Here is a 27893-nt window from a genome sequence, read left to right as displayed (position 1 = left end):
CCACCCGCTCCTCTCCTCGTCCCTTTCTCCGTTTATGAGTCTTCGTGGAGCACGTGCCGAGTGAAGGCTACCCCAGCAGTTACAGAGAGCAGGCAGCCTGCCAGGGGGAGCCCAAGTGCGCACACGCGTGTGTGCGCAGGACACGCGCGGGTGTCGCCTGAGCGTGGGGCGCGCGGGTGGTGTCTGGGAGGAGAAGGGCTTCCTCCCGCGTACCTGGGGTGGCCTGAGGGTGAAGCAGCACCGGGGGCCTGCGAAGGCTCCCTGGGCAACCTCCCGCCAGCAGGCAGCCCCGGACCCGCGCATTTGACAGTCGGGCCTTGGGCTCCAGGCAGGCCTCCCAGCCCCCACCCCGCCCCGCCCCCGGAGCTGTGGGCAAGCCACTCTCACTTTCTGGGTGTGTTTCCTCATCCTTAGGGTGAGACTGATTCTGCCCGTCTCAAAGGGCTGTTGTGACTTCACACCCTTCGAAGCAGACAGCGTGCCTGGCAGCGGGCCAGAGGCGTGTCGTGTCGTCGCCATGCTCTTACCGTGTTAAAAAAGAGAGACGCGCGGGTGGAGCTGACAAGTGTGTGTCCCGATGCAGACGAGGGAGGTGCGGGTGGAGAGTGGGAGGGTAAGGAGGGCCCTGTGGGGTTAGATTAAACTGCAGATATTGGCTTAAATTAATGATTTTTAAGATGTCCTTGTTCTGTGCTCTGAAAGGGCTCACAAGCAATGACACCCCGTAGCCGCGAGCACCCCCGGCAGCCCGATTCTCCCCTGAAAGGAACAAGGGAGAATGAAGCAGCGATGGTGATGGAGCACCACACCGTGGATTTTAAAAGTCGGGGGTGACGCTCTGAGGCGGGGACAAAGGCGCTCCTCTACAGCGGGCGTCAGACAACAAGTGGGAAGGAACGGTGAGGTCAGAAATCGCCGTCTTGTCTCCCCCAATGAAGTGACTGATTTAGGTGCAGATCATAAAGAGATAAACTAAGAAAGAGACAAAATACAAATTACCCACATCAGGAATGAGAGAGAGTGTAACTACAGCTCCTACCCACATTAAAGTGGTGGTAAGAAACATTGTTTGCAACTTGATGCAAGTATATTTGACAGTTCAGATGTCACAGACCTAATTCTTGGAAAACACAATTTACAAAACTGATAATGGAAAAAATAGAAAATTTGAATAGTCCTACGTCTATTAAGCAAATTGAATTTATAGTTTAAAACTTTACCAGAAAGAAATCTTTATACCCACATGGCTTCACTGGTGAACTCCTTCAAACACTCAAGGAGGACACTGTACCAATCTTCTGTGAGTTCTTCCCGAGAGTAACGGAGCGCACCCTCACTTGTTTTGTTCAGCGAGTTAGAGCCTTGATACCAAAGCTTGAAAAGTACATCAGGGGAAAGCAAAGTTGAAGTCCAGTGCAGCCCATGAGCAGAGATGCAGAGATGGGAAACGGGATGATCAGCAACCAAGGCGACTGACAAAGAGCTGGTCAAGGAAATGAGAAGGCAGGCTCAGGGGGGGATATTTGCAAAGACACAGCTGATAAAGGGCTGTTACCCAGAATATGGGGAGTTCTCTTAAAACTCAGTGGGGACAAAGTGAACAGCCTGATTTAAAAAACGGGCCAGAGATCTGAACAGATACCTCACCGGAGAAGATGCACAGGTGGCAAACAGTCACGTGAAAAGATGCTGCACAGCATACGCCGTCAGGAAAAACGCAGATCAAAACAGCGAGGCACCGCCACACACCCATGAGGCTGGACCATGCCCGGACACGGACGTCAGCACACGCTGGGGAACGTGCGGAGCAGCAGGAACCCTCATCACTGCCGGTGGGAACGCAGCGTGGTTCAGCCACTTTGGAAGACAGTTTGGTGGTTTCTCACAAAACTATTGTTGCCATGTGACCAAGCCATCACATTCCTTGGTATTTACTGAAAGGCACTGAAAACCTCTGTCCATACGAAAACCTGCACATGAATGTTTACAGCAGTTTTGTGCATGACTGCCAGAACAAGGTGTTCTCCAGCAGGTGAATGACTACAGCAACCATGGTCCAGCCAGACGACGGAATGTTTTTCAGAGCTGAAAGGAAATGTGGATGGACCTGGAGATCATCATTCTACGTGAAGGAAGCCAGAAAGAGAAAGTAAATATCATATGATATCACTCATATGTGGAATCTAAAAAAAGGAAAAAAGAAGACACTAATGAACTCATCTACAAAACAGAAACTCACAGACACAGTAAGCAATCTCATGTTTACCGGGGGAGAGGGGATGGGAAGGGATACATCTGGGAGTTTGAGACCTGTAGATGTTAGCAACTATAGATAAAAATAGATTTTAGAAGGTCTTCTGTACAGCACGGGGGACTGTGTTCACTGTCTTGTAATAACCTTCTATGAGAATGAATATATGTGTATAAAAGCACGGCTGGGACCCTGCACTGTTCATCAGAGATTGACACATTGTAACTGGCTGTATGTCAATAAAAAATAAATTAAAAAGAAAATAGAAAGAAATGAGCTACCAGGGAGGGTTAAATTAAGAGTATATGCTTGAGAGATACACAGTATTGTATAAAAAACAGATGAGCAACAGAATCCACTGTAGAGCACGGGAAACAACACTCAATGTTTTGTAATAACCTATAATGGAAAATAATCTGAAAAGGCAACATATATGTTATTTTAATAACTGAATCACTTTGCTGCACACCTGAAACTAACACAATATTGTAAATCAACTGTACTTCAACTTTTTTTTAAAGAAGCGCTATCAAGCCCTGAACAGGCATAGGGAAAACTCAGATGCATATTACGGAGTGAGAAAAGCCAACCTGAGCAGGCTGCACACCAGGGTTCCAGCGACATGACATTGCGGAAAAGGCCAAACTACAGACACAGTGCGGCGGGGGGGAGGGGTGAACAGCCGAGCACGGAGGGTTTGCGGGGCCGTGAAACCACCCTGTGTGATGCTGTAATGGCAGGTACCTGTCACTACGCAACGACCAGAGGGAACCCCGAGGTGAACTGTGGACTTTGGGTGCGGATGACGTGTTCTAGATGGACCACCTGGGCGGGAGAGGCTGGCTGCGAGCAGGGCTGCGCGCGCGGTCTACAGGAAGTCTCTGTGTTGCTGCTCGGTTGTGCTGCCCTAAAGGTGAAGTCTACTTCTTTAAAAAGTTAGTGCACCACGATCAAGTGGAATCTACTTGAGGAGTGCAAGGTTGACACAACATTTGAAAAGACGTTGTAACTCACCCTTTTAACAGATTAGATAACAAAACTGTAGCAGTATCTCAACACATGTAGAAAAATTATAAAGTTCACACCTTATTTATGATTTAAAAAATGCTCAGCAGACTACAAATAAAAGGAAACTCCTTTGTCTGATAAAGGACGTCACTGAAAATGAAAAGAAGCTACAGCAAGCATCGTTTTTTTAAGTTTTATCGAGCTATGATTATGATATAGGGAACTGTGTGTTTGGAGCGTGTGATTTTGTATCTTTTGATGTATGTGTGCCTCCGTGAAACCACCACCACGTTAAGGTGCTGAACACCCTTTCCCCGTCCCCCGGGAACCTCAATCGGCTGTGTGTTACTGTAGATCCTTCCGCTTTCTAGAACTTTGTACGAATGGAGTTATGCTGACCAGCTTCTTTCCCGCTGCACGGCTATTTTGAGATTCACCCTCACGACTTCACTTTCCTGCTGAGCGCTGTCACAGCGAGCGGACGTGCCGTGGCTGGCTCGTCTGTGGACCTGTCGGCGGGCGTTTGGGGTGTCTCCAGGCTGTGCCTGTTGTGCACATGGCCTCGGCGACTGCTCATGCCCGTCATCCTGTGGGCGCAGTGCTTTCGGTGCTCTTGGGCAAATGCCTTGGGGTTGGATGCCTGGGTCACGGGAGAGATGTGTATTAGTTTTTTGAGAAACTGTCAAACTGTTTTCCAAAGTGGTCGCACCATTTCGCATCCCTGCCAGCACTCGGCGTTGTCAGCCTCTCCAGGGGTCGCTGGTCTGAGACACACGTGGTGGTGTCTTGCTGTGGTTTCGATTTGCTTTCCCTGATGGCTAATAACAGAAAGCTCTTCCAGGTGCTGTTTGCCCTCATCGTATCTTCTTCGGTGAATCAGCTGCTCCGTCTTTTACACATTTTTTACTTAGGCTGACTGTTTTCATGTTACTGAGTTTTGAGAGGTTTATAAACATAATCTGGATTAAAGTTCTTTATCAGATGTGTTGCTTGCAGACATTTCACGCTGTGGCACATCTTCTCATTCTTTTAATGATCTCTTTCAAATAACAACAAAAGTCACAGGAAACAAAGGAAAAAGAGAGGAAAGTTCTTTTATTTTTAAATTAGAGATTTTTTTCAAGAAGGCCCAACATCCCAATAATGGAAACCCTAGAAAGAAAGAAGGAAGAACCTGGAAAAATTCATTCCAGACCCAGTCCTGGGTTGGGAGGACGTGGGGGCCAGTCTTAGCAGGTTTGTGGTGTGGCCCAAGGTGGATGGAGAGAGACCCACAGTGGAGACAAGAACCCTAAACCCTCAGAAAGAGCAGGAATCAGCTCAGGTTCTGGGAGCAGCGCCTGCCTGCTGCTAAGGGAATGTTATTTCAACCCAGAAGTCCCAGCCCAGCCAACTTCTCAGTCCAGCGCGAGACAGAGCACACCATCTCTAGTACGTTCCTCAGCCAAGGGGGACTTCTGCAGGTTCACTCTGCACGGCCTGGACGTGAGAGGGGCAGGGGCCTGGGAGCAGCCAGTGACTGGGGGGCTGGAGTGGGCTCTGTCCTCAGGACAAGAGACTAAGGAAGCAATGAAACCAGCAAGTGTTAGACTGCAGAGCAGAGGAGGGGTGGCTTAGTCACCAGTAGCATGTGCACGGTCACAGTATTGTACACGCAGCGTGTGCCGAATTAACTGGGAATTGGATGCTGTCGTTTGGGGATGGGGGCCATCTGAGGGGAGATGTTCCTACAGAACACCTAGCACTGACTCAGCAGGAGACCACAGTACAAGCTGCTACTTGAGGGCAAACACTAGACCATCTCAAAATTGTCGGCAGGTGACCAGTGCCGGGAGGGGCGTGGTGACGCGCCACCTTTTCTGTGGGCCGTGTGAAACAACTGGGCTTTTAAACTGTGCATGTGTAGGGTGCGTGCTTAGCGCGCCTGGAATCTTGGGTTCAGTCCCCAGTACCTCCATTTTAAAAAGAAAGGAAAAAACTGTAGGTGTATGACTTTGATGAAAATAAAACTCTTGAAATGTCTTAACTGAGAAGAAAGCAGTGCTGGGCAAGAACCATGTCTCTCTCCTACAGATGGTACCCGCAGGTGACCTCTGTGAGGCTGGAGAGGCTGAGTCCCAGAGAGCTGAGTCGGCAGGTCCTGCGCCTGCTGGAGCGCTACGGCCTGGACCCTGGTGAGTGAGGCCCCTACACCCTGCACCGGGGGCAGGCATGCCCTTCTGCACATGCCCAGGGATGCCAGGGCTGGTGCCGCTGGTGGCTCAGGATGCCAGGATCCACTCACCCCAGCACCACCTTCCTGTCTCCTGCTTCCCTTCAGCAGACTGGGCTCTGTGAGCCCTTCCACCCACCTGGCGTGACTCCTGGGAGTCTGGGCCCCTGGGGGTGAGGACCTCCGAGGCTGCACCTGCACTGCACCCCCTCCGGCTCCTCAGCCCTCCCCATGGTGATCATGGGCAGCCTGGTCTTTCACTCGTCTCAAAGGGAAAGTCTTACTGATAGCGTTTTGTGGGTTCACTGTGTTAGATTATGGAAATTCTCACTTCCTAGTCTACTGAGCATGTTGATCAGGAACAGATGTTGAGTTTTATCAAATACTCTTTCTGCATCTATTGGATGACGACATGCTTCTCCCCTTGGTCTGTTAATGTGGTAGACCACACTGATCAACTGTGTAGCATCGAACCAACCTTGCATTCCTGCCGTGGCCCCATCTCGGCTGTGGTGCGGAGCCATTTACACACACTGCCAGGTTTGGTTTGCCAACTTTTTTTTTGTTGAAGGATTTTTTCATCTGTGTTCACAACTGAAGTTGGACTCAGACTTTGATCTCCTGAAATGTGTGTGCCTGGCTTTGTGTACGAGGTTAAGCTGGTCTCTGAAAACACGATGGATAACCACCCCTCCTTTCTTTTCACTGACAGTGTTTGTCTGAGATTGGAGTTATTTATTCCTCAGAGGTTGGGTGGAAACGGCCTGTGAACCAGGTTGCCTTTCCTTGTGGAAACTGTTGATTCGTCTTAGTCAGCAGTGGGTTTTTTCCAAGGCAAAACCTGTCTTTCAAAAGTGTGCAGCATTCAGAATGTTAGTTTCTTGGGCCTTCTCTTTTTTTCTCTTTATTTCTCCTGATCAACTTCACTGGAAGTTTCAGCCTTTTCAAAGAACCAGCTTTTGCTCTCCCCCTCCCCCCTGCCCTGGTGAGTTTTGAGATGTAATTGGCATATAACATTTTATTAGTTTAGGTGTGGAATGTGATGACTTGGTATGTGTTTATATTGTGAAATGATCAGCATAGTGAGTTCAGCTAATATCGATCACCTACATAGTTACAAATGTTTTTTGCTGTGATGAGAACTTTTAAGATCTGTGTGCTATTGTTAACTACAGTCACCATGCTGTGTATGACGTCCCCAGAACTTGCTTACCTTAAAACTGGAGGTTTGTACCTTTTGACCACCTTCCTCCATCTCACCAAACCCCCACACCCACCTCTGACAACCGCCAGTCTGTTCTCTGTTTCTCTGACTTTGATTTTTTTTTTACATTCCACATATGAGTGAGATCATACAGTACTGGTCTTTCTCTGACTTATTTCACTTAGCATAACAGCCTCTGGGTCCATCCATGTTGTTGAAAATGGCAGGATCCTTCTTTTTACAGCTGAATAATATTCCACAGTGTGTGTATGTACAGCAACGTCTTTGTCCAGCCGTCTGCTGATGGGCACTTAGGTTGTTCCCGTGTCTTGGCTGTTGTGAATAGTGCGGCTGTGAACAGGGGGACACAGATGTCTCTTTGAGATACTGATTTCATACCCTCTGAATAAATACCCAGAAGTGGGACTGCTGGATCCTATGGTGGTTCTATTTTTAATTTTTTCAAAAACCTCCATACTGTTTTGCACAGTGGCTGCACCAGTTTAGTCTCCACATCCCCCCCAACACTTTTCCTTTGTTGTCTTTTTGATAACAGCCATTCTGACAGGTGTGAGGTGATTTCTTACTGTGGTTCTGATTTGCATTTCCCTAATGGTTAGTGATGTTGAGCACCTTTTCGTGTGCCTTTTGGCCATCTGTATGTCTTCTTTGGGAAAATGTCTCTTCAGTTTCTTTGCCTATTTTTTAATCAGATTGTTTGGGGTTTTTTGCTGTTAAGTTCAATGAGTTCCATATACATTTTGCATATTAACCCCTTATCCAGCCCATGGTTTGCAAATATTTTCTTCTACTCCATAAGTTGTCCTTTCCTTTGGTTGATTGTTGCCTTGCTTTGCAGAAGGTTTTTAGTTTGATGGAGTCCACATGTCAACTTTTGCTTTTGTTGCCCTGCTTTTGGTTTTTTTGATTCTGTTATGTGCCCTACTCAGCCTACTAAACTAAATCTTAAGTCTTCTTAATTATATTTCTCAAGTTTCAATATATATCCATTATTGCTCAGCTCAACATATTTTCTAATTTCTATTATGATTTTTCTTCTTCTACCCATGGGCTAATTAGAAATGTGTTTCTTAATTTCTGAGCTATGTGGCATTTTAGTTCTTTCGGGTGTGGTCCCTCAGTCTCACTGTGGTCAGAGACCAGGCTGTGCTTTGTGTGAGGCCAGTCCTTTGGGCTGAAGTGTGTTGCCGGGAAGAAGCCTAACTTCTCACCTGGGAAAGTGGTCTCTCTCTCTCTCTGGCTGCCTTTAGGGTCTTCTCTCTGCCTTTGGTGCTCTGCAGATTCACGTAAGGAGACCAGCTATGCACTTCTTTTTGTTTATCTTGCTTGGGATGTGTTGAGCTTTTGAATCTGTGGATTGGCGCCGTCGGTCTGTTCTGGACAACGCCCAGCCCTCGTCTCTTTCCGACATCCCCCTTCTCCGCGTCTGTCTCCTCCCGGGGCTCTGAGTGTGCTGGCCCCACGCTCTCTTCCAGGCGCTGTCCCTGTCGTGTGCTTCTCATGCCTTCTCTTCGGTGTCGTCTGATCTCGGTCACGTCCTCTGCTGTCTCTTCCACTTTGCGAGTTCTCTTTTCATCTGTGTCCAACATACTATGAAATCCACCCCCGATTCATATTTTGATTGTCATGTTTTCAGCCCTGGAAGTTATCACTTGGTTCTTTTTCTGCTGTTTCACTATGTGTGGTTTCCTGTTGCCTGAAGACATTTCTGACTCTGTCTTTTCTTTCTTTGAATGTCCTGCTCGTGGTTATTTTATGATCTGTATCTAAATTTCGGCACCGTCTCTGGTCGTCATCCTCTCGTTTCTCTGCCTCACTCCGCTGGAGGTTTAGTTTGCTCCTGCCACCCTTGAAGAGGCGTCTGATGAAGGTACCTCCCTTCAGAGGGGAGGACGATGGTTGGGGTTTTTGCAAAGATAAAAGCACACCCTTGAGAGGTTTTGATTCATGAACAGCCCCTCCACTGCGTTTGGTGCGTAGGTGGGAGAAGCAAGCAGGGGTGTGGACGGCTGCGGGCTGGCAGTGCGGGTGCATCAGGGAGCCAGGAGCGAGGAGCTGCCCGCTGTGCCCACAGAGGGCCTCCACCTGTGGCATGCGAGCCCCGTCAGAGGCCTGGCCAGGCAGCCAGGCCCCTGAGGAGCCAGGGAGGCAGCTGAAGGAAGGAGCCAGCCACCCTCAGGCTGCAGATGAAAACCAGGAGGGTGAGTTCTAGACTCAGAAGCTCTGGAGAGGGTCCCAGCGGCGCAGGGTCCCAGGACCACCTCTTTGCAGAAGGGCTGGTGGTTCCTGACTTGAGGCGACACAAGGCAGCATTTCCAAGGTCCTAAAACTGCCTGCCCGGGGGAGGGGCACCAGCGCCCCCGTGGTCCTTGCTGTGTGTCCACTGTTGTGGCACGGGCATCCGCGTGGACTGACCCCGTGCCCTACATGGGAGTACAAAGTCTGACACAGTGGAGGGCTGGGGGCCTGCTCACCGCTCTGGCCCGCGCTCCCCGCAGGCCTGGCCCCGCAGCCTGGCAGGCGGTCAGCCGGATGCATCTGGTTTGCAGCCCGTGTCGGGTGATTGGGCCTCTCTCACCCTCACCTTCTCCTTTACGGGAGAAAGGGCTGTTCGGGTTTGGATTAGCCGGTTAGTGCAGGCGGCAGCCTGAAGCCCTGCCGCCGACACAGCCCTGTGTCTGGGAGGCTCTTGACAAAGCACCTCACTGGCAAGATGACGTGTAAAATTGTAGAGACGTCAGGAAAGCTGCCTTCTGTCTGTCTCGGAGTGAGACTTGCTTCTGCAATGACTTCGGATGCCTTTGCCTCCCTCCGGAGCGTCCCCTCCCCCCCTGAGTAATTCGTTCCTCTGTTCATCTGTCCTCCCTTCCTCAGGCTTGCAGTGCGGCCCCAGGTTCCCGAGTGGCCTGTGGGGCACACCCACAGGCCTGGAGCCCTCAGTGCCCTGCATTCCTGCCTCAACAGGACCTAGGGGTGGGGGGATGAAGGGCACCTGGCCTCCCCCCCAGCAGTCCCCAGCCTCTGGGCAGCCCTGACCTCTGCCAGGCTGGGATGGGGTCCCTGCTGCTAGGAAGTCCCGGTGCTAGATGTGGGGTGCTGGCTGGGATGGCCACACCCCTGGAGAGCAGTGGGTCCTGGCCAAGGTCTGGGGAAGGCCAAAGCCCCCTGTGGGAGGTGCAGGTGGGCAGGCTCTGTGGTCATCATCCGACTCAGACAGCCAGGCTGTGAGGACAGGTGGCCCTGGGGAGAAGGGGCGTGGACAGTGGGTGCCCTTCCTGGCGCCCCCTGGGCTCTGACCAGGACACGAAGGTGAAGCTGAGGGGTTAGCATAGGTGTATGTCCATGAACAAGACAGCCCCTCCCTCGAGAACTTGACATTCCTGGAGAAAAGGCAGGAAAGCCGTGGAGCGGGGGCTGCCTCTACAGAGGGAGGGGCTCCAGAGACCCAGAGAGAGGACAGCGGTGAACAGCGTGGGGGGCAGTGGCCCGAGGTGCTGGCAAAGGTGGGTTGCCCTCCTGCTGTGGGGGCTGCTCTGCTGGTGGCATCCAGGCTGCCCGGGGGAGGGGGTGGGGGTGAAGGGAGCGGGAAGACTGGCAGGGCCCACGAGCCCCCTCCTCCCCCCGGACTCCTCACCCGCCCTCCACCCTGAGCCCTGCCCTCCCTTCCAGCTCTGTGTCCCAACATGATCACCCAGCAGCACCTGGCAGCCCTGCGGTACCTGTGCCACAAGCGGCTGGTGGAGGTGTGTGTGCCTGCGACAGCGCGCCTGGGCTGGTGGCAGGGGGTGGCTCGGAGCAAGGCGGGCTCTCCTGCTCCCGGAGTTGCCACATTGGTGTCCGCTTTTGCAGAGAAGCCTGTCTCAGGAGAGCTGGGCCGAGCACGTGCAGGTGAGTCAGGCCTAGGGGAACCCCGGGTGGTGTGGGCGGGCCAGGATGCAGGTGCCCACCAGCTTTCACAACAGCTCACACAGCTCTCAGCCCAGGTCTGCTCCTCCAACGGCCCCAGCAGGTCGGGCAATGGACAGTGCAGAAACAGGGTCCCTCGCCTCCCAGCAGAGACGCTGGCATGGGGCCTCAGGTCTGCCCACTGCTCTGAGAAGGGGGAGTGCCAGAGGCAGACACTGACAGGGAGGGCAGTGTTTAGTCCCCCCACCCCTGGGTGAGGCAGGGTCAGAGTGGCCTGGGATGCAGGATCTTCCCCCGCCACCTATGGACAGAGCTCCCAGGCCCTGGGGGAGGACGAGTTTGCTGGAGGTGCCCCAGTGTTCACCAAGAGAAGATTCTAAGCTAGCCTCAGTGCCCGCCCGGCCCATGGCTCTGTGCCCTGAGGCCCAGTGAGCCCAGTGACCCGCAGAAAAGAGGCAGCCTGCCTCTTAGGGGGAGGCAGAGGCACACAGAGGGCCAGACTGCAGGGTCTGGTCCTGGGTATGGGAACTGTGGATCCCATCAGGATAGTGGCCTGGGCGGTGCCATTCTGCTGCCTGTCCTTCAGGCCTGAGCTGGAGGGGTCGTCACCGGTGCAGGGCTGTCCCCGGGGTACGGTGTGCACAGGAGCTCCGCGGAGGTCAGTGCAGTTTGGGGCCACCTCCCTCCCCAGCACACACAGGACCTGCTGTCCTGAGTGGCATTCCAGCGGAGGGCAGCACTGAGCCACCCCTGGAGTGGCTGGGCAGGGGCCGTGTGAGTCACCAGAGAAGAATGCGGACCCCTGGGCAAGGCCAGGAAGGCTGCCCCCCCCCCCCCCCCCCCCGGTGCCAAGGCCGATGGGGCGGAAGGGCAGCGGACATCCTGAGGGACGTGGAGGGGTTTCCACATATTGTCGTCCACGTGGGAACCCGCCGCCTGCGGGAAGTGGACGCCGGGGCTGCGGGGGGCAGAGCCGGCTGGGGAGGTGGCCGCCTGCCGGCCAGCAGGGACTCCTCAGAACATTGGGGGTCCTGTCCCCTCCTGTCTGAGTTACGGTGACCTGTGGCCTCTTGCATGCAGGGACTCGGCCCCCCACCCCCACCTGGATCCCTGTGGGCCAGGTGGGCCCCCTGCTCCCACACAAGGCACTGGGGTGGGGCAGCCAGGCAGATGCAGCCTTGCAAGCCCCCATGGCCCCTGTGCCCACTCTCTGGACAGTGGGTGCAGGGGTGTCCCATGGCCTCCCCCTCCCCCCTGCACACAGTGGCCGCCCGAGGGCAGGGGTGAGGAGGTGTGGAGGGGCAGAGGCAGATGGAGAGGGGCAGGGCAGACGACGCTCTAGGAGGTGATGCTGGTCCAGGTGCAGGTCCGGGAGCCGGGGGCCAACAGGGCAGCGGGGTGGGTGGGGTCTTGGATGTGGGGAGAGAGGTGCAGGCTGAGCGTGGGGTAGTCGGATACAGCTGTGGGCTCAGGACAGCGACCCTTCTCCCCAACCGCCTCACCAAGGCCCCTCAGCATCTCGGTCCAAACCTGATTGGTCACCATGGGGCCCCACTCACCAGAGCTGCTGGCCTTCGGGGGACAGTTTCCTCCCTCTGAAGGGCTCAGGGCCAGGTCTGAGGGGGTAGGTCAGGGCCTGGGGGCTCCCGGGATGGGCTGGCTGCTGGGGCAGAGCCAGGCAGACGACCCGCTTCCATCCCCCAGGGCCTGGTGGGGCAGAACCAGTGGCTGCAGGAGCAGTTGCTGCAACTGCTGACTGCTCATAACGACGCGGCCGTGGTGGCCCGGTGTGTCCTGGACCTCTCACTCCCCACAGAGCAGCTTCCGGCCACGGTGGCAACAGAGCTCAACCGGCTCAGGCTCCAGGAGGGGTAAGCACCTGCCAGGCTCGGGGGACCCACGAGGAGGATACTACCTTGGGCCCCCACCCTCAGAAAGTGTCCCCAGGGGTCATACGTGTCAATGGCTTGGGAATTAGAAGTGAGAGAAAACCAAGAAGGGGGTGCACACTCTGCTCCCAGAGCACAGACACCCACAGAGCAGGAGAGACAGGCGGCACCCCTCCTCGGTTCCTGGCCACCCGTCTGTCCAGAGACCCTGTGGCCCGACCCGCAGCCCAGCTAGACACTCCCTGGGGCCTGAGGACCCGGTGTCTGCATCTGGGAGGGTAGAGGTGTGTGGGAGGAACACCCTGCAGGCCCAGGCCGGCACCGGCCTGCGCACTGCCCTGCGCCTCCGGGGCCTGTCCCGGGAAGTGCTGGTGGGGGTGGGCACTGGAACCCAGGGTGGTGGGGGGAGTGCTGCGTCTCTGCTCCTCCCCAGGACCACCGAGGCGCCTTTTGAGGACAGGGAGGATGACCACTACCAGCTGCCTATCGCCAGGGAGGACATCTACTTCCTGGCCTCATGGGAGGCCCTGTCCAGGCACCAGGAGGAGCTCCTGCAGGTGGGTCCCTTGGCTCTTGCTGGGCTGGCCGGCCCCAGGGGCAGCTCGTCAAGGCCTCTGGGTGCTCTGTCCACACCGAGTGCTCCAGCTTAAGGACTCCAGGCCTGAGGCCTGCGCGCTGGCCGCTGCCCACGGGCGCTTGACCCCATCTGTGTGGGAGCTCACAGGGCTGGGCAAGCCCCCCTGACAAAGGCTGCCTCACCCGAGCTTCGGCCCTTCGGGGGGCCGGACAGGTCCTCGGCCACGCTGCTCACGCCAGCTCCTCTGTCTGCAGCCCGGCCAGGTGGTCGGCGTGGACCTGGAGTGGAGGCCCTCGTTCTGTGCAGGGGGCCGGCCCCGGGCGTCTCTCATGCAGGTGGCCGTGGAGGGCCGCGTGTTCCTGCTGGACCTGCCCAAGCTCTTGAGTCCGGCAGGAGGGCCGGCGCCCCGGGCCTTCTCCCGGCTGGTGTCTCGGCTGCTCTCAGAACCTTCTGTCACGAAGCTGGGTGAGTGCAGCCCCCGCCCCGGCCCTCTGCCCAGGTACCAGGGCACCCTTCCTTGCGTGCCGGTCACACCAGTGGCCCCTGCCTGCAGGTTATGGGATGGCGGGGGACCTGCGGAGCCTAGGAGCTTCCTACCCCGCCCTGGCCCACGCAGAGAAGCAGCTGCGCGGCAGCCTGGACCTGCTGCAGGTGCACAAGCAGGTCAGTGCTGCGCGGGGGGCGCCGTTCCCTTCTCTGCCGAGCTGCCCGCACCGCGAAGCCTGGGTGAGGGCCTTCCCTGCAGGCTGGGGGTGTCTGTGGCCAGGACTTGCTCAGGGCCAGTCTCTGCCTTCCAGGGCAGGCCCCAGCCCCGCTCTCTGGCCACAGGTCACCAGGGCCCCAGAGCACAGAGTCCCCCAGGGAAGGAGGGTCACCACACGTCTCCATGCTCCCCCAAACCAGCTCAGCTTTGGGCCCCACCCCCAGAGGAGCTCTCGGCACACACCCTTTGTGTTTAAGACATTAGTCCAGAGCTGGCCAGCGGGCGGGGGACCGTGGTCCTGAGACCCCAACACAGCCTGCCTTGGCATCGACGCCCTCCTCACCTGGCACCGTCCGCAGTGGAGGACACAGGCCTTCCCCAGAGCCCTTGTGGGGCCGCAAGGGTGTGTTATAGCCGTCCTCCCTCCGGGACGGGTCCCTCACCCCCCGGAGGCACTGTCTTGGCAGATGCGTGTGGTGGACATGCCAGCCCCAGGTGTGGACGGAGCCCGGGGGCCGCGGGGCCTCAGCCTCCTGGTGCAGCAGGTGCTGGGCAAGCCCCTGGACAAGACGCAGCAGCTCTCCAACTGGGACCGGCGGCCACTGGGTGAGGGGCAGCTGGTCTATGCAGGTGAGCACCCCACGCCCCGCCATGGACCCTGAGCCCCCATCCCCGCCCCTTGTGCCCCTGTACCCCACACCCTCACATCCCCACACCCCCCTACACGGAGGCTGAGGCCAACCTTGCCTCCCAGCCACTGACGCCTACTGCCTGCTGGAGGTGTACTGGGCACTATGCAGAGAGCCCGCCCGCTTCCACCTGTCGGGGGACCTGGCCAGGAGCCTAAGGCTGGGACGCAGCGACAGATCAAGGATGCAGGAGCCGCCCCGCCTGCAGAAGGCCTTGGCTTCGCCCCGGCAGGTAGGGGAAGCCCCCTACCCAGGTCCAGGGTAGCATCTGGCCTTGCACCCATGTGTCCCCTGAGGCCCCTGCCCCACTCCAGTGCACACAGGACCTCCGGGAAGTGAGTGCAGGCCCCTCTCAGGGTCCCTCATGGGTGAACAGGTGTCTCTGTTTAAATCTACTTTTCTGTTCTCTCCCGCACTGAGTACGTATTGCTCGTGAAGAGCTGACCACCTGGCCCTCAGGGCCCTTGCTCCCCTCTGGGTCCAGAGTGGCGCTGAGTAGGGCTGTGTTGCAGGTGCCGGCGGAGGGGGTTGCCATCCCCGAGGTCCGGGCCAGGGCCTTCCGCGTGGTGTGTGACAGCATGCTGCAGGGCCTGGCGCGCAGCCTCCGCTGTCTGGGCGTCGACGTGCTGGTGCTGGGCGCCGGCGAGGACCACCGCAGGGCAGCCGAGGTGAGCGGCCCTGGAGTGCGGGGCACCCCGTCCCTGCCCGTCCGTGAGTCCCTCGGGAGCAGGGGCAGTGTGTGCGGTTGCCGCAATGCCCTGGCTGCATTGCCCCTCCCCCGGTTGCCAGGGGTGGAAAATCACGGCTGCCTGGCACCCGTGGGCTGCGGGCCTGGAGCTCTTGAGGCTCCTTTTGGGGGCGCCTGATGCAGGGCCCTGGGTAGTCCTGGCGCCCTTACGGTCCTTTGCCCCCAGAAATACAATGTGCCCATGAGGGCGTTCCCCCCTCTGGGAGCTGGGAGTGGACGCCACTGTCAGGTGTGCAGGTGCTCCCCCTGCAGGAGGCCCTGCCCACACCCACGGCGGGACCCTGCCTGGGGGCACCAGCCCCAGGGTCACGAAGAAGCCCTAAGCAGGGCTGTCAGAATTCAGGCATTAGAACATGGCTGGTTTACTGAGACGTAATTCACACAGCACACAATTCACCCAGTACAGTGTGCAAGCCAGTGGCTTTTGTCCCTTCACGGAGCCGTGCGACCATCAGCACAGTTTCGGAATGTGCCCAGGGCCCACGAAGCCCCCACGTCCTCCCCAGGGCCCGGCTCCATGGACCCGCCTGCTCTGCTCCCTGCACATGAGCGGACACGCCTGGGGCCTTGCGGGTCTGGCCTCTTCCACACAGCATGTTTTCTCGGCTCATCTGTGTTGTAGCGTCTGTCAGGTCTTCACTCCTTTTTATGACCAAATAACGCTCCCTTGGCTGGACCGCAGCGTCTCCATTCCCCCTGCCCTTGACGGACACTCGGGCTGTTTCCACTTCTTGGCTGTTGGAATTGTGCTGCTGTGAGAGGACAGAGGACCAGGTCATAATTTTGACTCTTAATATGTGGTTTCCTTTATGCGTTTGATCACCTTCTCCTGGGAAGGTGTCCCCAGGCTCACCGAACAGGTGGCCGGGACACAGAGCTGGTCGGGGGCCCCAGGACCGCAGAGCAGTGGGGTCGGTCCACCAGCATGAGGTCTGCCACCGACACCACACTTCCCTGCGCACTCCGCTCCGCCAGCAGGTGCCGTGTGTGTGTGTGTGTGTTTTGTGTGTGTGTCCCTGCGCACTCCGCTCCGCCAGCAGGCCCCTTGTGTGTCTGTGCGTGTGTGTCTGTGTGTCTGTGTGTGTGTCTGTCCCTGCACACTCTACTCCGCCAGCAGGTGCCTTGTGTGTGTGTGTGTGTGTGTGTGTGTGTGTGTATGTGTGTGTGTGCACGCCAGTGCAGCTCAGCTCCCCGGCTCCTTCTGGCAGCCCCCACCCTCACTAATGAGGAAGCTGAGGCCGGAAGGACGGAGGAGGTCTGCCTGGGGCTACAGGAGGGAGGGGCCCGCTGGGAGGGAACGCCCGCCTCCGTTGCTGGCCTCGCATCTGTGAGCGGATGTCCACTCTGTCCACATCCTCGGCCCCCTGTTCCGGAGGCCTGTGCCGAGTGCCCGGGGAGGAGGACATGGTGGTGCTGAGGGTGGCCCTGGCCGCCATCCCTGTAGGAAACCCCTCTTCCCCAGGCAGGGTTGTGTCCAGCTATAGGGGCTGAGACCAGGAGGACCAGCCTGACTTCTCCAGGACCCAGACCAGAAGCCAGGGAGGAGGGGCCTGCCCCCTGGCCCTGAGAGTCCCAGGGTCTCCAGCACGTGGGAGGCAGGTTTGACCCCTAACCTGCACCCCCACTCCCCGTCATGGCTCTGAGCTTTTGCATTATGTGGCCGAAGGGATTTGCAGGTGTGACTTTGGATTATTCGGGTGAGCCTAGGGTCACCACAGGAGCCCTTAACACGGAAATGGAAATCAGACTCAATGCAGGGGAGGGACTCGGTGGCTGGTGCTGCGTGAAGGTGGAGAGGTGCGGGCTGCACAGCCAGGACACCCGACCTTCGTCCTGCAGCCCCAGGGCCCGGATCCCGCTGGCACCTGGAATTCCACGTGTGAGCCCTGAGCAGGGAGCCCACGGAGCCCACGGAGCCCCCGGTCCCATGCCACAGAGCTGTGTTGGAGTTTATGGTTAAATGGCTGTGGCCGCATTAGCAAACTGATAGATTTTGGTGCCAGGAGTGTGGTGTCACTGTGACAGATGCTAAAATGTGGAAGCAGCAGGAGAGGCTGGAGAAGCTGCGCAGATCAGGACAGAAGGAGCGATGGGGCCCCACCGGGCTGAACAGACGTGGCGAGGAGCTGAGCTGGGCTGCCCCGGGGCTGGGGGTTCAGACCTCAGAACATGCGCACAGCACCGCTCAGTGTCAGGCCACGCGCCGTGCCCCCCGAGGGGCCTGGGAAGCCAGATCGAGGCTTGGCCCATGCCTGGCTACAGGCTGATTTTACCCACGTCTTTTCCACGAGGCTTTTGACCTGCTTCCGGCCCCTTGGCCTTCTGGTCTGAGCTCTCAGGGTCTTTTGAGGGCATGCTTGGGGGCGGGGGGGAGGCAGGGGTTACTGTCACCCGCGTGTGTCAGCATTCTGCACAGCTGGACAAGTGTGTCCACTTCTTACCCCTGTGACGGCCTCAGAGGCAGGTGACTGCAGCCCTTCGAGCATGTTCTGGAGAGAACACCTCCGGCAACGGGAGCCCCTTTGGCTGTTTTTCCCACCTTAACAGAGGTCCTGGAGGTTGAGCCCAGGACCTCGCGCATGCCAAGCACTCGCTCCGCCGCGGCGCCGCCGCACCCCCACCCAGCCCCTCTGGCTGCTTCCCTTTGCTGTGGATCTTTCCCGATCATGTCTCTGCCAGCACCCCCCAGCAGGTGGGCTGGCTGCTTTGTGGGGAGGGGTTCTGCTCTGGGGCTCGGTTTCTGTACCTTTCACGATGAGCATCATTCACACACTGTGGGTGAGGGAGGGGACGAGGGCCCTCCCAGCGGAGCAGAAAGCACAGGGCGCTGTGTCCTGTGCTTGGAGGGGCAGGCGTCCCACAGGTGAATGGGAGACAGCCAATGAGACCTCCGGGCTGTGCGCCAAAGGTGCAGCCAGGGGTCCTGCTGCTTGTGGTCCAGTGAGAGGAGGGTCCCCTGGAGGGAGGAGCCACCAAGCGGGGAGGAGCTGGAACTGACGACCCGGAGGCTGTCAGCCCATCCAGAGGGAGAAACATGCCCAAATTCAGGGCTCACTCCCCTCGGTGTGGCCTGGAGAGGGGCTGAGAGGCTGCTCAGAGCAGAAGGTTGGAGTGTGCATCACCCGTCAGGGTGGGCCTTGGCCACCTTAGCAGAAGCCAGAATGAGAGAAGACATTCCGCTGGTGCAACAGCCCAGGCTGAGCCCACGGTGGCAGTGGCTCTCGGTCGGCCCCGCCGGGCGCCCCACCGTCATCAGCCAGCGCCTCGCAGTTAATCTGTGTGCCTCCAGCTGGTCCCACTTCCCCAGGGGCCTCGACAGGTACAGATGTCAGGACCAGAAGTGCACCCAGAAGTCTCCGGGAGGTGATCACTGAGTAGTCCTGGGGGTTCTGGGGCCTGTCGGCTCATCTGATCGATTCAGGGCACTCATGAACGTGTCTCCAGTGGTGAAGAGGTCGCTAGTGGCCCATGGTGTGATACGGCCAAGTTCCTCAGGACATGGCCATCAGACTCCCCATGGAATTCCTGCAGGAGGACAGGCTGTGCGTCTGCTGCCTCAGGATGTCTTGGACCTGCGAGCCCGATGGGGCTGCTGGCCGCTGTCCCTGCGCTGGACAGAGTCGGGGAGGGGCGAGGGCAGGCTCCCAAGGCCCAGCTCAGGCCCGAGGATGGGCCTGGAAGGACGCCCTTCAGTCCTGCAGCTGCAGCACTGAGACTGCTGCGGCCCGAGCACCGAGCCCCAGCCCGCGAGTGCATGAATGGCAACACGGTCAGACTCAGTTGCTACAGACGGCTTTGCCGTCTTGCTGGGGTAAAGTCGCACCTCGTGGTCTTTGACTTGCCTCTCTGATCATCTGTGGAGCTGAGCATCTTCCATACGTACACTGGCTGCTCGGCCTCTGTTCTGTGAAGGGCCTCATCCAGGAGCGGGCGGGTTGACACCGTCCTGGGAAAGGCCTGTGTGCAGGGCAGGTCCTGGCTGGTAAGCAGCTGATGGAAAACCTCCCCGAACAGTGGGAGCGGCTGGCCGCACCTGGCCCGTCCAAATGGCCTGGCCTGGCAGACGCCTGCTTTCTTCCCAGGGTCTGTGGCTCCGGTAGACACCAGGCAGAGGTGCCTGGGTGCCGAGCCCAGCGTAAAGTACAGGTGCTGAGTCGTTAATGGGTCTGCCTGGTGGAGGCGCGTCCCTGCGACGGGCCCCTCCGGGCAGGCTCGGGGTGGGACCTGGTGCCCCCTGCTCGCTGTCCACGTGCTGTCCACGTGCTGTTTTTGCTTTGCATCCTTCCCTGACTTACGCCAAGTCCTCCTAGGGAGTCACCCGACCTGGGTGTGGTTTGGGAACTGTGGCACGTCTGGTGCCGCTCTGTCCTGCAGCCCCTGACCTCACAATTCATCTTGGGCTCTGTGGGGAGAGCCCACCTCTCTCCCCCTTGACCTTTGCCCTCCCGTGAACGTTTAGAAACAGCCCCTCCATGGGGCTGTGCTGGGAGCTGCGTGGACACCATGAGCCTCGTTTGTGGGAGGTGACGTTTTGTGACGTTGAGTCTTCTGTCTGTGAATGCTGGTCTGACCCCTCTCAGGGCTCCACGCACATTTTGTGACCATCTCTGCAAAGCCCTGCCCGGACTCTGTTACGTTTCACCCCAGGAACGTTCTGTCCTGTGGCTGTGACATGTGGCACTGCTCTGTTTCCTGCTGAGACCAGGGAGTGCAGTTGACCTTCAGTTCTTAGTTGCCTAAGACTGGATCTAACATCCAGAAGCCTTGCGAAACTCTCCTGTGTTCTACTGAATGGGCTGTCAGTTCTTGGGGTTCTCTTTGTGGATGTGTCCTCTACGAACAGTGATGGATTTATTTCTTCCTCTCCAATCTTAGGTTTTCTTTCTTTCCCGTACGTATCCTATCATAGTAGTCGAGACCTCCAAGGCTGTGTCGAATAGGTGGGGACAGGGGCCATCTGTCTTGTTTCTGGTTTAAAGGGAATGTCCCTCCGTGAAGTGTGGTGGTGGCCAGGCCCCCACACCAGGCGGAGGGGGCTCCCCTGGGCCCACGTCGGCCTCACATTTCATCACGGGAGAAGCTGAATTCTACCCGATGCTTCCTCTGCAGCCGCGGGCTCGCTCTGGGCTTTGCTCCCTGCGATCTGTGGCGGCGGCGAACCTGTCTCACTGGGAGCCGGCCGGCCAGCCTGTCACGTTGCTGGATCCCTCTTCGGGGCCGTGTCTGACACACAGCTTCTCCTCGCTCCATCTGTTCTTCTGGCCTCACGACAAACTGGGAGTTTCCCCTCCCCTCTGTTTTCTGCAACTCCGAGTAACACTGAGATGACCCTCTCAGGTGCTGGCTGGCTCCGCAAAGCCTCCTCGCCCTGACGGGGGGAGGGGTCCCCAGGCTGGTGCTGTTTTCCTTGGTAGTTACAGGGCTGCTTGCTGTCTGCGCCTTGAGTCACTTTTGGAAACTCGTACCTCCTCTGGGGTGCGCCCATTCCGCCCGCCTTCTGAGCGTGTGAGGCTGTCGCTGCACTCTTCGCGCTCTGTGGCACCTGCAGGGGCTCAGCTTTACCCTGCTTGTCGCTCACTTGGGCTCCGCTTTTTCTTGGTCTTACAGAGATTCGTCAGTGTAACGTCTTTGCAAATAACTGGTATTTGCCTTTGTTGATCTTTCTGTTGCATTCTTGGTTTTCATCTCATTAATTTCTGCTCTTATCTTTATGGTTTCCTTCCTTCTGCTTGCTTGGGGTTATTTCCAAGTGGAATGCTTAGCTCTTTAATTTTCAGCCTTCTAAATTTTATGATGTAAACATTCAAGGCCATAAATTTTTCTCAAAGTACTGTTTTCACTGCGTTCGGTCAGTTTTGATAAGTAACACTTTCGTTACTTTCAGTTCTAATAATTTTTGTGTCTGTTATAATTACTTATTTGAGCTAAGAGTTCTTTAAAAGGCTGTTTTCCAGTTTCAGAAAACTTGGGGTTTGCGAGCTTTTTAGTTACCTTTTTAAAATCGATTTCTACCTTAACTGAATTAGAGTCAAGAGGCATAGCCTCTTTCGTGCCAGTTTAGATATTTGTGAAGACTTGCATGTAGCCAAGCAGATGATTGTTTCTATAAATGTCCCACGTAGACTTTAAAAGGATGCATGAGGGGACGGGTGTAGCTCAAGTGGCAGAGCACATGCTTCGCATGCATGAGGTCCTGGGTTCAATCCCCAGCACCTCTTCTAAGAATAAATAAACCTAATTACCTCCCCCAACCAAAAAAAAAAAAAAAAAAAAATTAAAAGGACACAAGTCTCCTGCAGCCATGCTCACTTCCCTCTCTCACAGGCTCCATAGGCTGAGCTTACTTAACGTTTGCTCACGTCGTCTGTATGTTGTCTGGCTCTTTTTCTGGCTGATTTTATCAAGGACCAGGAGGGCTGTACTGAAGTTTCCTATGACAATGGGTTTATCAAATTCTCCTCGAAGTCACGTCAATATTTGCTTTATATGTTTTAAAGTTGTTGTTAGGTACATGTGCATACAGGCTTTAGAATTCTTGCATTTTCCTGTTGAGTGAAACCTCACAGTCATGAGGGGAGCCTCCCTGGCCCTGGTGACGCTCTCTGCCAGGGGGTCTGTGCGAGCTAACGCTGAGACCACCTCCCCAGCAGTCTTTGGTATTCAGGTGTGTTTTTCTCACCCTGTCACGTTCACCTTCCTTTACTCTTAAATATTAGGTGTATTTCTTACAAACTGCCTCTCGTTGGATTTAAAAAAAAGCTAGTCTGACAATCTTTGCTTTTCAACTTATTAGTTTAGTCCATTTACATTTATTGTAACTACTAATATTATTTGTGTTCAGTTATGGTATCCTAATTTGTGCTTTCTGTTTCTCCTACTTTTTTTTTTTTTGTTCTTTTGTTCCTTGGTTTCTTATATTCTTTCATCTTTTTCATCCTTGTACTATTTTTCCTTTTTTTAGCTTAAAGTTATAAATTTTATTTCTGTTCTTTTAGGGGTTACCCTAGAAATTTTAACATGTATATTTGAATTAACAATGTCTAAAGTTAAAATTAATCCAGGGATCCTAGATCAGTTTGGCTTTCTCACTGTCTTTCCATTTTACCTGCTATTGTGGACACAGCTACAAGGCTGGTTCTTGTTTCTAGGCCTTTGCCGTGGGCAGAGTGATGAAATACTTTTAAAAAACATACAACATTCATCAAAAATTCATACTGAAGCTTTCTGTTCAGATCTAGGGTTGATTGGGTGACTGCCTTAATCTTAATCCAAATCTCCTTTCTCTCAGCGGAAAACCCGAATGCTCACCACACCAGCACTATCCATGTTTTATGTCACAACTCACACAGGAACGTTTCAGAATAGCAAGTGTCAACGTTACTGCCAACAGCAGTGTTACTGCAGAGTGTTTCTCAATTTTGGTGTGTAGTATAGTGCCCGAGGGTTTCGTAGTCGGGTCACTGTGGCTTCATCTTCTTTGGGTTTTGAGAGATTGATTTTTAAGTTTAATTTTGTTTGCATTTACATGAGATGTTTGTGTGAGTCTAGGACCAAACCTGTAACAGGAGGGGTGCCCAGGACTCGGGCTGCAGGAATCTGGCGGCTGCTCAGGCGCCAGGAGGAGGCAGCTAAGAGGCAGGGGTGGGGGGCTGGTGAAAGCGGAGGCAAAGGCAGCCCCAGTCCCCAGAGCCCGTGAGCTGCCCCACTGACCAGCGCTGCCTCCTGCACAGGTTGCCAGGCAGGAGGGAAGGGTCATCCTGACGTCGGGGCTGCCATACCAAAAGGTGAGGACCCCACGGACCACTCACATCTGGGCCTCATCTTCCCAGGGGGGCCTCAGCCCAGGCCCTCAGCCACCCCCGCCACAGGGTCTGCTTGCCGTGGGGCTGACTGGGCACCGCTGCCCCACCCTGGGTGGACGGATGGGAGGCTCTTGGCCCCAGATCTGGGGAGGTGGGGGCCTGGGCCCACCGCTCAGCATCTGCCTGTGTCTGCAGCTTCGGGCCCAGGTCGGGGCTGGGCGCTGCCTCTCGGTGGACTGCTCCCTCAGGGCCCGGCAGCAGGCGAAGGCCGTGCTCAGGCATTTCAATGTGCGTGTCACCCCTGCGGACATCTTCAGCCGCTGCCAGGTAGGTCCTGCATGCCCCAGGCTTGCCTCGGGCCAGGGTGTGAGCCCCAGGCTGCCAGCGAGCCACGTCTGTGACAGGTGAGGCCCTGGCCAGTGGCAGGATGGCGAGCAGTGGCCACTGCCTGACCTGCAGTTTTCTCCTCCGACCCCCAGCCCCAGCCCCAGCCCCAGATGCCTTTGCGCTTAGTGGGGGTCGGGGGTAGGGTCCCTGCAGTCTGGGGTCAGGAGGTGGCAGAGTGTCAGGGCCAGCATGGCCAGGGTGGGCAGCTGCAGGCCAAAGGAGCAGCTCAGGTAGGGTGTCCATCCTGGTTTGGGAACTTCCTCCTGACCCAGGGTTGGCCTCCTGACGTCGCCTCTGGCTGGGGCGTGTCCCATTTTCCGAGGGCGAGGTCCAGAGTCTGGACCACCCTGGGTGCACCCTGACGTCCGGGAGGGTCTGGGTGAGGAAATCCCCGGTTGGCGGAGCACACCCAGGGTTAGGGTCCAGCGGGGGAGCCTGGGGCCTGGGCACCCTGTGCTGACCCGTGCTGGGGAGAGGGTGCATGGTCCAGAGGCGTCCAGCTGAGGGGGTTGATGCAGCCTTTGTCCCTGGCCCTGCCAGCTGGGGTGTGGTTGCCCTTGGCCTCAGCGTCTGCACCGGGCAGCCGGCGGAGAGGGCCGGGGCCAGCACTGGTGCGCTGTGGTGGCTGCTGGTGCAGCGCACTGGCTATTCCCAGAACATCCTGGACCTCAGGCCACAGCAGTGGCTGCCCAAGCCCAGCTGTCTGGTGGAATCTCAGCCTGGCCTCCCCCATCCAGGCGCACAGGGATGGCAGGTCCCCAGTGGAGTGGGAGGGAGAGCAGAAGGAGGGAAGGCCCTGTTCGCAGGTCCTGGGGCCCCGGCCGTCCAGCCTGGGGTACGGTCTGTGCAGAACCTGGGGCGCCTGCCTGGCCAGGACAGCAGGATGGCAGGATGGCTGGTGGCCCAGCCAGGCGGCAGGAATGCTTTCCCTTGGGCTTAAGCTCAGGAGGACAGGAACTGTGTCTCTGCTCAAGCCAGCAAGTGTTGTAAAGACCCCAGGACGTCCGGGGACCTGGGGGGCATTTTAATGAGCTTTTCAGAGCTTCTGATGGTGAAAACAGGAAGCTGGATGGCTTGGAGGAAACCCCCACCAGGGCCCTGGGAAGCCGCATGCTGGGGAGCAGCCTGATTCTTCAGACCCACGAGGGCCCGGCACCCAGGGCAGCTGCAGCCTCGCTGCCCACGCCCCCGAGTGCCTCCTCACGGCTGCACCACTCCACCAGGGCCCTGGGGAGGTGGGCTCTTTGGGCGGGGGTGGCATGGGGCCGATTCAAAGGTCGGGAGGCAGCACTGCATCCCAGCAAGGGCACTGCCCCAGGGCAGAATACGGTTCCTGAGGGGGCCGCAGGGGCCCAGGGAGGCGTTGGGAGCTGTGCGGGCTGTAGCGGGGGGACAGTTGGGGCATCTGGCTGCAGGGCAGACGGCGGGAGACCCGCAGCAGGTGAGAAGGAGAGGACCCAGTACGGTTCTAGGGTGTTCTGGGGCTCTGAGGGTTCAGGCTGAGCCCCTGGCCGGCTGCAGGGAAGGTGCTGGGCCTGGGCTCTCAGAAGTCTGGTCTGGAGGGCGCCTCAGGCATCAGGGGCCTGGCGGCACCGAGCTCTTTAGGCCGTGGGCCAATGGGCTGCCTCACTGCCCAGCTGGGCCCTGCCCGGCGCTGTCCCTTTGTGGTAGATAAGCAACCCGCGTGTGGTCGGCTGGTGAGGACAGAGGCAGGGCCAGTGGCTTGGGGCCCGGAAGCAGAGGGCAGGAAGCTGCACAAAGGACACACCAGACTGGTGGAGGGGGGGGGGTGCCAGGTGGAGACCTGTGTGTGTGTGTGTGTGTGACCACAGAGAGGGGCTGGCGCTGCACAGGGGTAGGTGGGAGCCCAGGTGTGAGGCTGGGTATTGGCACCTGATGGGCCTTTGTCAGGACGGGGGGACCAGGGCCCAGGAACTTCTAAGACCCACAGCTGTCCAGCAGCTTCCAGCTGGGCTCAGCTCCAGAGCAGAGCAGGCTGGGTGTGCCCCAGGGCAAGACCCTCCCTGGGTGGCAGACAGCTGGTTGGGGACGTCTGTGCATGTGCCCAAGGACCCCAAAAGGCCGACGTGACAGCACCAGGTGGGCAGAGAAGGTGGTCCCTGAGAAGCTAGGATTTCTGAATTCGAACTCAGCCTTATCATCATGGAAGCACCCTCGGCACTGTGGGAGGACCGCTGGCTCTGTGTCAGTGCACTGGCTCCCACCGTGGTTCTCAGCCCTGGTCACCATGAGGGGAGGAGGCTCACTGCCCAATTGCAGTGGCGTCTGGGCACCAGGGCTGGCCGGGCCTCGGGCTGCGTTCCCAGAGCCCCTCGCCATGGCGTTCCCAGCCTCACCCCAGGAGCTCAGCCTGAACAGCAGCAGGAACAGCTGACCGCCCGGCCTGCACGCCGGCTGCCCTGCTCCCTGTCCAGTGCCAGAGCAGATCCTGACCCCAGGGCCATCCCATGGGGACCAGCAGCCCCCTCGCAGGTGGACACCAGGATGCCCAGAAAAGGAGCCACACAGACGCTCCAAGGAGGTGGTCTGAGGCCTGGCATCTGGGCGGCTGTGCAGCCGCAGCCCCTCTCGGCCCCTCAGGCCACAGTGAGGGCTGGGGTAGCCCGGAAGCCCATCTGGACACACAGAGCGCTGGCCACAGAGAGCGGCACACTTAGGGCTGACCCAGAGAGGGCCTCTGTGCTGTGCTCGGCCGGCAGGGCCCTGTCCGACACCCCCAGAGGGCCTGAGCACCCTGGCCGCTGGCTACGAGCCGACGGTGCCCCTGCCCAGGCCACGCTGGTCACCTCCCTGGAGAGCTCCGGCCGCCAGGCTGAGTTTCCATTTTCTTTTCCTTCTTTCTGCTATTTTGGTGCCGTTCCCAGAGGGAAAACCCACTTGACACACAAAGCGTTCCCAGAGCCAGCCGGCTGCTCTCCAGGCTGAGCATCGCGGTGCAAGGATGGAGCGCGTGAGGATGGAGTGGGCCGCGTGCCCGCCATGGTGGCGTCCTCTGTCGGCAGGGAGAGGGCTGCCCGCCCGCCCGCCCCAGGGGCCCGGCAGTTGGGGGCAGCAAGTCTCTCTTGGGGGCAGGGTCGTGACCCCTGAAGCTGGTGACCTGGGTATGGGATTGCCCATCAGGAACATCTGCCAAGAGGACGTGCCCAGTGCCGTCCACTGTGGGAAAATGTTTTATCAAAGAAGTCTGAGTTAAAAAGAAGTCTAAGCAGGGACCCAGACCTGGGCAAGCATAATGTCTACTCTGCTGTCCCTCTAGTCTCCTTGCTGTCGTGGGGAGTGGGCTGTGGCCCCTGCTGAGGGTCAGTGACGTCGGCCCCCGGAAGTGGGCACCGGGAGGGGAGGCTACTGTGGGGGGGGCTCTCACAGAGGCGGCTGAGGGGTCCCTGGGGGAGAGGGCTGGGCAGGAGGAGTCTGCAGTTATGGGAGGCTGGGCCTGGGGACGAGTGACCCCAGGGCTGGGAAGGGGCCCTGGCAGAGAGGTGAGTGCCACCAGGCTGATCTCTGGCACAGGAATGGGTGCAAGCAGAGGGCCCTGGGACCTGAGGCTGTGAGTGGGACTTCTGGTCAGCTGCCCCCAGTGCCCACACCCACAACTTGGGGGCCTGCAGTGGTGGGGGCCCTGGAGCTCAGGCTCAGGGTCCAGCAGGGGTGCCCGGGCATGGAGACCCTCCCTCTACCCTGATGACCAACTGCAGGCGTAGGGACAGACAGGAAGAGGCAAAGCGGCCACTGACCCCGCCCCTCCCCGGCCTTTGTGCTTGGCGGCCCCCAGCCCCGTTCCCACACTCGGTGCCCCCGGGGTCACGCAGGCACAAAGGCTGCGGGAGGAGTGGCCCCCACCCTGCGCAGGGGAGACCCCAGGCCTGGCTCCTGAGGCTGCGGGGGGGTGGTGGGGAGAATACTGGCCACAGGGCCTCTGGAAGTGGATGGGCTGGGAGTGGTCACAGGCCTTAAGGCAGTGGCAGCCACCGGGCAGCATTTGTCAGGGGTTGGGGCCCAGCGTGCCCCGAGACTCAGGACGCCAGCTGGGGTGACGGCTCCATTGGCAAGCTCAGCAGAACCTCCCCGCCCCAGTGATCACCCTGTGAGGCCTGCCCCACAGCCTGCAGGGCCTCCCTCTCTGCCCACCCCACCTCCAGAGAAGCGCTAGGTCTCAGCTGGAGCCCAACCTCGGTTCCCACCAGATGACTCCTGGGGGACTGAGGGCCTGGACCCCACTGGCCTAGGGACTCCCGCTCCTGGCGGCCCTGATCCATCCGACCCCTGCTTCTTCAGGAAGGGTCCTCAGCCGCGTTGCAGCCACACTCGCAGCTGTCACACTGAGGCAGGGCCGCTGCTGGATGTGGCCGCCTGGCAGTCAGCCAGCACTGCCTGCCCCACGTAGGATCCCCATGTTGTCCGAGACATGTGATAAGGCCCTGGGAGCTGCCTGGGCTGGAAGGCCTGCTGGTCAGTGCCTGGGGAGTTCGGGGGTG

At 57.8% G+C, this 27893-nt stretch overlaps 1 protein-coding gene and 1 non-coding gene across 15 annotated transcripts in view; both read left to right on the top strand.

The window, feature by feature from the left end:
- Positions 1 to 27893, top strand: part of EXD3 (exonuclease 3'-5' domain containing 3) — a 74182-nt gene that overhangs the window by 30636 nt on the left and 15653 nt on the right. For 13 of the 14 annotated variants that reach the window (XM_032479016.1, XM_032479015.1, XM_032479022.1 and 10 more), the window contains 12 exons: positions 5333 to 5433; positions 10366 to 10439; positions 10546 to 10584; positions 12307 to 12473; positions 12925 to 13048; positions 13323 to 13533; positions 13622 to 13731; positions 14239 to 14401; positions 14526 to 14692; positions 14973 to 15128; positions 22939 to 22992; positions 23206 to 23337. In XM_032479016.1, coding sequence (XP_032334907.1) covers positions 5333 to 5433; positions 10366 to 10439; positions 10546 to 10584; positions 12307 to 12473; positions 12925 to 13048; positions 13323 to 13533; positions 13622 to 13731; positions 14239 to 14401; positions 14526 to 14692; positions 14973 to 15128; positions 22939 to 22992; positions 23206 to 23337 — 1498 coding nt within the window. The remainder of the gene's footprint in view (positions 1 to 5332; positions 5434 to 10365; positions 10440 to 10545; positions 10585 to 12306; positions 12474 to 12924; positions 13049 to 13322; positions 13534 to 13621; positions 13732 to 14238; positions 14402 to 14525; positions 14693 to 14972; positions 15129 to 22938; positions 22993 to 23205; positions 23338 to 27893) is intronic. The other variant, XM_032479017.1, reaches the window with a different exon arrangement.
- Positions 21354 to 21426, top strand: TRNAA-CGC. Its single transcript has one exon. It is a non-coding gene; the product is annotated as a tRNA-Ala (tRNA).

The sequence above is a fragment of the Camelus ferus genome, chromosome 4, assembly GCF_009834535.1.
Source record: "Camelus ferus isolate YT-003-E chromosome 4, BCGSAC_Cfer_1.0, whole genome shotgun sequence".
NCBI lineage: Eukaryota > Metazoa > Chordata > Mammalia > Artiodactyla > Camelidae > Camelus > Camelus ferus.
The sequence above is the reverse complement of the archived record's forward strand: the minus strand, read 5'-3'. Positions and strand labels throughout refer to the sequence as shown.